We start from the raw sequence: 10,756 nt of genomic DNA on the forward strand, positions 1-10,756 counted from the left end.
CCTGTACTCTTCACAGAGAGTGAAAATAAACTGTGACAGTCTGACAAATATGGTTAGACTTTGTGGCTGCTTTCAGATGCAGTCCTGCCTAACCCAGCTGCTTTTCTACACAACGCAGGGACAGCACCTGGGGAGCAACGTTCCCCAGATAGCAGAACAAGTGAGTGGATTCTGATTTCGTACAGTTACCTGACGGCTGCGCTGACATGATGAGCCTAGCAAAGCTCTGGCTTTGTGAAGGCAGGTGTTAGAAAGGGTCTTGGAAAAAGCAGAGCTGGAGTTCTGCTCCCATCTGCTCCATGGGGAACTGCTCTCTCGCTTGGTGTTAGGTGAGCCAATGTAACTTCTCTGGTGATCAGTTATTCGTGTGTTATGGTAGCACCCAGGAGCCCTGGCATAGGCTAGGAGCCCATCGTGCTAGGCGCCGTATGGTCACAGATCCAAAGGCTGGCCCTTCCTCCGAGAGCTCATCCTTCTCTTCCCACACATCTTGCAGTGCGTAAACTGGCGCCCAATGAATTCCCGCACAAGCTCTACGTACAGAACTACACTTCGGCTGTGCCGGGGACGTGTCTGACTATCAGGAAATGGCTCTTCACTACAGAAGAGGAAGCCCTTCTGAACGACAATGACCTTGCCGTTACCTACTTCTTCCACCAGGTAGGTGTATGTGAATTCCTGGCCTCGGAGTGCGGGACTAGCTTGATCACAAGCCATTGAAACCAGCTCCCGCTCATGTTGCCGTAGCTAAGCATCAGCTGCCATGGCTATTTCAAATTCAAAGACATTGAACACCTCAGTGCCATGTAGAGCTTAGGCCAGGGAAGGCCCTATCCTTGGTACAGTGTGATTGTGTAAGAAATAGAAACTGGGGATTGAGTGTTGCTCCATGACTCCATGGCTGAGTCCAGAACAGACCATGGGATCCTGCTGATACCCATCACTGGCTCAGACCCTGAGAGAGCAAACAGAAGAACTCAAGAATCCAGACTCCCTGTCTGTCTTGCTCTGATCACAAAGACTCTTGGGTTCTTGACTTTGCTCTCACTGACCCTCTGTCTCTTTGCAAGTCCCCTCACCCGGATTCCTTCATTTACTCCTCTGTAAAATCAGTATGTCCCCTACTGCCTACGGGTGCTGTGTATCGAATGCCTACTTGTAAAGCATGTGATTGTCCTGTAGAAGTGCCAAGTAGAAGTACTTCATTTCTCACCAGAGAAGAGGTCCCTTAATTGCCTCTTGAAGACTCAGTTCTGTTCAGCTTCCTTCCCCCTTTTCTCGCTTAGGCTGTAGATGATGTGAAGAAAGGTTGCATCAAAGCCGAGGAAAAGTCCTACCAGTTGCAGAAGCTGTCTGAGCAGAGAAAGATGGTCATGGTAAGTTTGTGGTTCTCTTGATCCTTGGAAATGGCCATTTCCTCTGGCAAATGATGCCGGGGTATTGGCCCTTGATTGGGCCATTCCGGTCTGCAGTGAAGTTCTGAAAGTGTCGCTTGCCAAAGCTGTGTTTGGAAGAACACCATGGGCCCATTTGGACTTGTGCTGGTTGAATACCCAAGGGAACGGCTGGTTGCTGTGCCAGCCAGTGCATGCAAAGCTATGGGGTTGCTACCTGGTGAGAGAGACTCCCAGAATGGTCAGTCAGTCTGGATGGGGTTAATATCCATATACACGATCATGTGTTGCATTGAGTCAGATTCCCTTGCATGTCTGGTGTGTGCCACTGGCTCAGGACTCTGTTACTGTTTTAAAAAACATTGAGCTGGTAAATCTGCAGCAGTGGAAGATTTGATTTTTTTTCCCCCCCCACTAAATGAATCACTCCTTTTATGGTCGCTCTTTTACCTCTTCACTGTTTGATGGGCAAAGGGCTGTGCCCATCCTGGTCTGTTCTAAGAACAAGAATTGTCTCGAGGCGTGAAGCTCCTCCTGTGTCCTTTCTCTCTCTCTAGCCAGTACCAGACGTTTCAGGGGCAGGTTATAAGACCCCATTGCTGAGCTCTGTATGGACCTAGTATTTGTGACACTGGTGTCACTTCGATTTGGGTCTGTGCCAGCAAGTCTGCAGACAGGCAAGCTGAGTGCTATCCTGCCTTGGGAATCACCAGACCATGAGCTGAGTTCCAGTCCTCGCCTCCCTGTTGTTGCTGGGGCTGTCAGGCAGGAAATGTAGCTTGAAGGTCAGAAGAATCATTGGGCTTCTACATGGGATAGCTTACTGAATTGCTCTGGGAATAAACATGAGGCCTCCCACTGTTCTTTTGAGTCTGAGCTCCATCCATTCAGGTTTTATTTCCCTGGCTGCTTTTGGTGGATGCTCCCAGCCTCTAGCATGGATGAACTTTGGTGCCACTGACCTCCCAGTTTGAAATCCTCTCCCCTGTTAGTCTTCGCCAGCTCTTACTCTGCGTACTGAAGTGGGCCCTGCTGACCCTTGTTGACTGTAACGGCTATCACAGATCATTGCTGTAGGAGCTTGAAATGCCTCTGTGTGGATCTTGAATGGGGACTATCTGAGAGGCAGTGGTGCCCAAGCTGAGCCTGCATTTTAATCACTCCATAATCTATGTATTTGCTTACTACAGTGAATATTGAACATCTTCTTCCCCTGCCTGCTTTACCACCAAGCTGCTGGGACACTCCAGTAAGCACTGAGCCCTTCCTTTCTTTTGCTGGCTGCCATATCGCTGGCTTTTTAACTCCTGCAAACAGCATAAATAGTCTTAGAGGGCCACTGTCAAGGACATAGAATTGCAGCTCTTTACCTGTGCTAATTAATAACTATTCCTATGGCAGCAGACTCTACAGCTCTTAGTTGTAGTTGGGACTCTGCTGTGCTAGGAGCTATTTGGACTCGCTGGAAGACAAACGGAAAATCTTAGTCTAAACAGAAAACCCATTTGGAGCACAGGACTCCTGGAGTCTCTTCTCAGTTCCATCACATCCTTTGTGCCCTGGGTGAAATCACGTGAAACTTTCTTCGTTTTCCCCATCTGTAAAATGAGGGTGTGCCAACTCACACTATGACCTAGCCCATACTAGAAAATGTGTGCTGGCACAGGTAGACTGGCAGCACCCCAAGGGATGCAGCAGCTGGTGCAGGTTTATACCGGTTTTCTGAACAGAATAACCCAAACCACTAACTGGGCTTTTTCCCTGGTATAGTTGCATATACACAAGGCCTTTTGCTGTATTTCTCTAGTGCAGAAGATTTAAGTATTGACCAGGCCTCAGTGAGGTGCTATGAAGTTCAAAAGTTCTATTGAACATGTAATGGATGCTCTGAAATCTAAATGATTGCTCCTTACATCTTACTCCACTTTCATTCGCTAGGTCAGTTTCCCATTCTGTCTCTAGTCGGTTTCCTTTTCTGATTCTCCTGCTTTGACACCACTGCTTTGTTTGGGTTCCCAGCACTACAGGGAGATTACTACCCTCTTTTTTAAAAAGTTAATTAAAATAAGAGACGTCTCTAATAAATATTTCCATACTAGTTGTTAAAATCCTTTAATGCAAACCTTGGATGGCGAGCTTGAAACTACTTGATAGTGTATTTAATTATGTGATTTTGAACCCATAACTAGGAGTGTAATGGAGTGGACTATTCCCCAACACCTTGTACATGAGGCCGGAGGCCTTGCCACACCCTATCCCACCAAGAGGAGTAGAAGAGAGGTCCTCCAGGGAGGATAGAGTGTCCGTCTCCGTGGCGGCCAATCAGGGCCCAGCAGACCAGTATAAAAGAAACTTCTGGCTAGGGCCTGGCTGTTCTTCACAGGAGCTCAACCCAAGCAGTTCTATATGCTGACTGGGAGAACAGCAGCACTATGGACAGCTCCGATTATATGCTGAACTTTAGACCTGGGGGAGGCCAAGGTCCAGTGGCCAAAGACTGGCCACAAGCTGAATATCAGAACTTATAGCACTGCGGACAGGGCTAGTGAGATCCTAGCCTCAGAACCTTGTGATGACCAGACAAGGCAGCATCCAAGGGAAGTGACCCAGGGAGCAAGGAAGTACCAGACGGCCAGGCAAAGAGCTTACCCAACACCCCTTGGCCACAGACAGGCAGACCTCGTTACAAGGAGATTCAGCATTAAGTCCGAAAATCCAGGCCCACACTCTGGCTTCAGTTCACCCTTTTGTAACTTTTTCCTCCTTCCCATTCTAGGCCCCAGACCCCTGGTTTGTGGTTTGTTTGTTTCAGGGCTTCAGCAATACTTGTATGTTGGTTTTAAACTCTGTCTGACTCTAGTCATCCCTGACAGATGACAGAAACAGGTAAAATTCAGCAGGGGATTTGGGGAAACATGACAGTGTAAGCAGCAAATGCTTCTTGGACTAAACGAAGAGGGTTTTAATGAGAACCACACTTAGGGTCATCTCCAACTGAAGGCTTGACCATTTGTGTCTGTGGTTTTTTTTTTTTTTTTTTTGTTTTTTTTTTTTAAAGTAGGATTTCCAAGATGCTCAGCTGAATTGTGACAACTGGTGATTCCAGCTGAGCGAGGTTTTTGTAGAACATTTATGGACTCGGTACTCGAGGCTACTAGGAACTTAGCTCATGCAAACCTCAGCCAAGTTTCTGGCAGTGGACTGAATGTGGTGGCATGCATATGATATCGGTGTAGGGACCTAACGGAAGTGGTCTGTTCAGAACAGGGATGTTTTCCCCCGCTGTGATTGCAGTGAGGGGCTGCTGGGCTCTGAGGGGGTTGGGATGATGGGGGATTGTTGCCTTGCATTCGGTAACGGATCAGCACATTTGTTTCTTGCTTTTCTGCAGTATTTAAACATGTTGCGGACATGTGAGGGTTACAATGAGATCATCTTCCCCCACTGCTCCTGCGACTCTCGGCGGAAGGGCCATGTAATCACAGCCATCAGCATCAAGCACTTTAAACTCCATGCCTGCACAGAGGAGGGTCAGCTAGAGGTAAACTACTCAAGGATATGGCAGGGCTTCTCTGGGTCTGAGGAACTGCAGATTTGTTGCAGGAAGAGCAGAAGACTGGTTCCTCATTTCGAGGGTGCTGCAGCTGCTGAAAGAGCAAAATAGAGAGCATGAAGAGGTGGCTTTTGAAACACGGTGGCCAATGTATGCCTGTGTGACTGATATGTGGGATCCCCATAGAAAATTCTGCAGCCTTAGCAGAACCTCTCCATATCCCCACTTTCTCTGAAAGGCATTCTGCAGCATTCCTGGGACTCCCTTGTTTTTCCATCTCTTCCCCTGCACTCTGCCCTCTCACTGCCCCATTTTTCCCCTGCCCTCTCCCCCACTCCAAGGTTCAGATCTACCCTGCAGCATGTCAGAACTAACTTGCCTCCTGACTCAGCCTTGGACGACATCCTCCCAGCCGGAGCATGGCTCTCTCTGGACCCTGATCTCTCCTTCTGTTTAGAACCAGGTAATAGCATTTGAGTGGGACGAGATGCAGCGGTGGGACACAGACGAAGAGGGGATGGCGTTCTGTTTTGAATACGCACGAGGAGAGAAGAAACCTCGATGGGTTAAAATCTTCACGCCATATGTGAGTGACCTTGTTACCTGCATTAAGGAGAGGGACTAGCCCAGTTTTTAGAAATCAGTGTAAAATTCTCCTTGCTCTGATCTCTTCGGGTACGTCTACACTGCACGGCTATTTCGGGATACTGGAGTTATCCCAAAATAGCTACCCCGCTTGTCTACGCAAGCCGCCTCTTATTTTGAAATATTTTTTGAAATAACTGTCACACTATTTAGCCATCCTAGTAAACCACGTTGCACGAGGGATAAGGAATCGCTCGAAATAGCGTGTTATTTCAAAATTTGGCGCTGTGTAGATGTACCACATTTCAAAATAGCCTATATCAAAATACATTCAAAATGTTACGCAAATTGTGTGTCTTATTTTGAGTTTAGGGTGCTGTGTTAAACACACACCCTTGGTGTGAGAGATTTGACTCACATTTTTTTTGCGCTGTGTAACCAGACAGCCACTAGAAGGAGCCAGAGGTACAGTAAGTTCTCACTCCACAGAGCTGGTACCTCTCTCCCTTCCCCTGCCCAGAAAGCTGGGTGTCATTTCTGACTCCCGCCCTGCGCTTAGTGGACGGTTGTTGTCTCCGAGCTGTGTAACGCTCTTGTGCTTTGCGTCAACCTGAGAAGGCTGCTTTATCTTTGCAGTTCAACTACATGCACGAGTGCTTTGAGCGGGTGTTCTGTGAGCTCAAGTGGAGGAAGGAGGTAAGATCCTGTAACTTGCACAGAAATTGCCTAGTCTGCTTGTGAGTTGACAGTAACCCTTTCCTGGCTAGCTTTCGTACTTGGCGGCAATGCTGGCTTGCTGCCCAAGTGGGGGAGGGGAGTGTTGCATAGCACTTAGGACAGTGGGAGCTGGTAGAGGTGACTCCTGAGTTCTCTTCCCATCTCTGGGAGCAGGCCTCTGGGGAGGTACTTCTGGGTTTTATTTGCAGCTGTTCGGTGGGAGTGTCAGGCAGTGACTAGAACAGGGAGCTGGGTGTCAGGGTTCCTCTTGTCCTTTGCACAGTGGCAACTCCTTTGGAAGAGGGGGCAATGGGGTAGTCAGACCCCTGCCTTTGCAGGCAGCTGGCTGTGACACGTTGGGCAAGTTACTTCCTTGCCTTAACCTCCTGATGTATTCAAAGGAGGAAAGGAAAACCTCCCTCTCCCCGGAGGGTTCTGAGGACTGCTTAATTGTTCATAAAGCGCTTTGAAGTCCTACAGGAAAAGGCTTTCTAGACATGCTAAGCATTTTTTAAAATTTTGCCCAGATTCCCAGCCACGGTTTTCTACTCCGTCCTGGTGTCCTCTCAGTAAATTATTCCGTTTTTAGGTACCACTCTGGCTAGTGTTGGGGTTTCTGACCAAGCCAGGGAGACCGTAGCATTATAGCCCAGCCTGCCTGTTGCTTGTTCATTTGTTTATATTCATAGTTTCCTGCTTCCACGGCACATACCTCTCCATCTTCTGCTACTTAGAGGAAATGTTTATCCAGCCCCCATCCACCTACCAGAGCCTCCCTATCCCATGCGGCTGCAGCCTGGCTCTGCGTGTCCCATGTTACAGCTTCCTGCTCCAGCGACCTGCAGCGTAGCAGGGAGACAGCAGAAAAATGCTGTTGGCAAACTGACCTCCCGGGAGTTGGAGACAATGTCGAGGGCTGATGCTAGCAATATGCTGTGCCCCATCACGTGTCGTGTCTTGAATTGCCACGCGCTGTCTGTGGGGAACAGAGCTGGCATGATGATTTGCGGGGCCGAGTTCAAATGGAGCAGCACAGCCACACACCAGGCTTGGGGCTCCTGCTCTACCTGTGTGGGGCTGCGGTGGATGCTCCCCCAGTGGTGAAGAGCCTCCCGGGCCATCCATGGGAGGCCAGGCTGCCCTAACCACTGGCACCAGCGGTAGCCTCCTCTTCTCCTGTGGGCTGGGAGCCCTGCTGGGAGGGGGCCACCGCTGCCATGCACAGCCTGCACTTTGGGGACGTGCCACCCAGGCAGGCAGGGCCAATAATAAAGAGAGGAGCCGACTGCACACGCCTCATGCTGGCCCTGGTGGGGAAACTTGCACTGCTCTGTTCTCAGTGGTTCTCAGTCATCCCAGTACACAAGGGAGAATGATGCCTTCCTTTAGGAGCATAGGATATAAGCAGCTGCTTGGAGGCAGGATACAGCACTGAATGGGCCATTGGTCTGTTATGTGCTTCTAAGCTCCTCTGCTTAACCTGTCACCAGAAAGGGATCAACTCTGTCACTTCTGTAGTCTCTTGACCCTGAAGCCGGCAGCCTGCAGCCATCACTAGTTTTCTTTATTCGAACGTTGCTGGGGGCTGTCTCTGATCAGTGGAGCGTCAGATGGGCCTGGAGCAGCCGTTTATTTCTGTAAGGACTGATGTGCTGAGATGTGCGTGGGCTCCTCTACCCCAGCTATCTGAGGCTGGTGTGTGGCTGTGCCCTGGTAGTCTGGATCACTGTCATCTGTACCTAGCCAGGCCTCTGCCATCTACACGTCCAGATGTCCTAGGAGGCAGCATTCACTGTAATGGCTGGCAGGCTAGCTGGCTCTTAATGACATGACATAGGTACACAGCGAGGGGGAGAAGGGGTGTTTTGGTCAGGGTACACAGACATCTAGCTCCGTCCATGTTCTTCAGGTTGGCCTCACGTTTCTGTCCTCTGCTTGAGAAATACTGATCTGCTCCCTGAGCTAAGGCCTAACATTAGCATCTCTTTCCGCACCCAGGTCAGAGCAGGGCTGGCTGAAGCCGTTTCTGAGCACGTGTCATGGACACTGGTCTCATCCTGGGTCAGTCACTTCCTAACAAAACAGGCAGTTGGATTTCATTGCCTGGTCTTCTGGGGGTGCATATGGAAGCCTCCTGAATCCCATCCCTAACTACACTGACATCGCCATAGCTATTTAGTCCCATGCCCGTCAGTTTTTATTTATAGCCTTTATATTTTTTTTTTCTTATAAAGGTGGAGGAGGAAGCAACAGACAAGGATAACAAGAACATCAGTAAAGACAATATGTGCAGCAAGGTAACCGGGGCGAAAGCGAACCGCATCTGTGCTCTCTGAGCCAGTCTAATGGCTATACTGCGGACTTACTGTCTACTTCCTGGCTCTCCATTCCACTTCCTGCTAGTGTAGAATAGTGTTCAGAAGCCTGGCAGCTCCTCCTTAAAGGAAATGGTTTCCTGCTGCTGTAAGCTGGAGAGAGGCTGCCATGTTGCTTTGAGATAGGGATGTGATCAAGTTACTGGTTACCCAGATGCTTCATGCCAACTTTTACCATGGTAGTGCTTCATGGGCAGGTCCTGCTCTCTCCTCCACCTCAGTAATCAAGGAGTTAATTGAGTAGCAGGCAGGGAAACCATCTCGTGTAGCTGAGTCTTTTAAGCAAAACTCCCCAGCGGCTGTTGTCTGCTCAGCAGATGCATTGAAGCCTTTCTCACTTGTTCTACAGAGATTTAAACCTTTAGCCTAGACTTTTGCCCTCAGATGATCCCAGGATGTTTCCATTGCCTCACTGGGGTTTTCTATCTTAAGCCTTATCTATGCTTAAACTTCGACTGCTGCAGCTGGGTCAGTCGGCTGGCGACATAGCAATGCTGGTCACTATAGACACGGCTATGCCAACAGGAAAACGCTTCCCTCCACCTAATGAATGCCATTTGGTAGGCGATGTTCTTTTCTTTTGCTTCTCACTGGTGGGTGGCCCCTGACTGAAAAATAGATTCCCCTCCCCAGGCCTAGGCCTTTGGTTTCCTACCATAACAATGAAGATCTCCCCTCACCCATTTTCTGCCCTGCTTTAAGCTCCAGCTGCGTGCAGTCTTGCTCCTGCAGGGCAGCCTTTGACGCCTCCTCTCTCCGTTGCTGCCCTAATGTACTTGAGGATTCATTAGTCCGGTTATGAACGAAGGTGGATGAGTTCAGCTGAGGGCTCTCCGGAGATCACCTGTCCCCATCTAGCTGCCTTGGGCTCCTTCTTCAGAGCGAGCCCAACCATTTACGTGGCTGAAATACAGGCCACTTGCAGGATCTCTGTAAGCACTCGTCTCCGTCCCTCCCCTCCAGCTGCGTTTGGATGCAGCGATTGTTTCTGTTTGGGCCCTTGCTGTTGACTTGCACCTATATGTGCCAGAAGTCTTGCCAAGTGAAGTCTCTGCAGACTGCTGTGGCCTGTTCCATATGTACTGGTGTGGCAGAGGGGAGCAGGACACAATTAGCACTGTGGAATTTCCATAATTGCTCTGTTGGCCTGTAAAAATTGCTTCCAGTGTTTCTCTTTGTCTGCAGTGTCCTTGCAGCACTCAGCTGTGGATAATTCCCCATGCTAAAATCCCTGATGGTCTTGCATTTGTATCCGATGCCTCCCACTTAATCTTTCTTCGGTCCTAACTGAAGGCATCAAGTCACTTAGGACTTCCAAAGCCACCCAAAACGGCAACTTCCACTCTGTAGTTAGCATTACAACAGTGAAACCATTCCAATGGCTGCTGTTAAATGTCCCCGTAGCTAGCTCGAATGGTTCACACTGTGTTCTCTCGGCTCAGCACGGGGGTGCCACAAATGCCGTGGCTTTGTGAACTGTGGTCCAGCTTTAAAGGCCAGGTTTGCCATTGTGCCTGCTGTGCAGGTGGGCTAGTCAGTGGCGGGCTGTAGAATGTTGTCTAGAGAGGAGACTGCAATTCAGGGCTGTTCAGGATGTGTCTACACTGCAGTAAAAGTCTGAGCCTCTGTTAGTTGGCTCAGGGTGTGGGGCTAAAAACAACTGTGCAGACTTTCCATCTCTGGCTGAAACCTGGGTAGGGAGGAGGGTCTGAGAGCCCCGGCTCCAGCCCAGCATCTGCATATTTTAGCTAACCAACCCGAGCCCCTTGAGCCTAAGGCCAGGTCTACACTAGGGGGCAAAGTGGAACCAAGATGCGCAACTCCACCCACGTGAAAAGTGTAGCTGGAGTCAATGTACCTAAGTTCGACTTCCCGCGGTGTCCCCACTGCAGGGGGTCGATGGGAGTACTGGAGTCGATGGGGGAGTGATCAGCAGTCAATTTAGCGCATCCTTACTAGACCCACTAAATCAACCCCCAGGTGATCAATCTCCGCAACATTGATCTCCCGGTAAGTGAAGACAAGGCCTTAGTTAACTGGCCAGGGCCAGAAGTTTGTGTCTCGGTTTGTCTTTGTCGAGAAGACATACCCTGGCCCCCATGTGGTGTCCAAGTGGTTAGGTGCCCCCGTGT

General features: G+C 49.6%; 1 protein-coding gene across 4 annotated transcripts in view; it reads left to right on the forward strand.

The window, feature by feature from the left end:
• Positions 1 to 10,756, forward strand: part of SNX27 (sorting nexin 27) — a 65,530-nt gene that overhangs the window by 44,418 nt on the left and 10,356 nt on the right. For 2 of the 4 annotated variants that reach the window (XM_075908037.2, XM_075908039.2), the window contains exons 7-13: positions 497 to 660; positions 1,287 to 1,376; positions 4,786 to 4,935; positions 5,405 to 5,533; positions 6,169 to 6,228; positions 8,484 to 8,546; positions 10,517 to 10,634. In XM_075908037.2, the coding sequence (XP_075764152.2) occupies positions 497 to 660; positions 1,287 to 1,376; positions 4,786 to 4,935; positions 5,405 to 5,533; positions 6,169 to 6,228; positions 8,484 to 8,546; positions 10,517 to 10,627 (767 nt within the window). In that variant the 3' untranslated portion in view covers positions 10,628 to 10,634. The remainder of the gene's footprint in view (positions 1 to 496; positions 661 to 1,286; positions 1,377 to 4,785; positions 4,936 to 5,404; positions 5,534 to 6,168; positions 6,229 to 8,483; positions 8,547 to 10,516; positions 10,635 to 10,756) is intronic. The other 2 variants (XM_075908038.2, XM_075908040.2) reach the window with 2 other exon arrangements.

This window comes from Pelodiscus sinensis, chromosome 22 (assembly GCF_052426305.1).
Source record: "Pelodiscus sinensis isolate ZL-2025 chromosome 22, ASM5242630v1, whole genome shotgun sequence".
Lineage (NCBI taxonomy): Eukaryota > Metazoa > Chordata > Testudines > Trionychidae > Pelodiscus > Pelodiscus sinensis.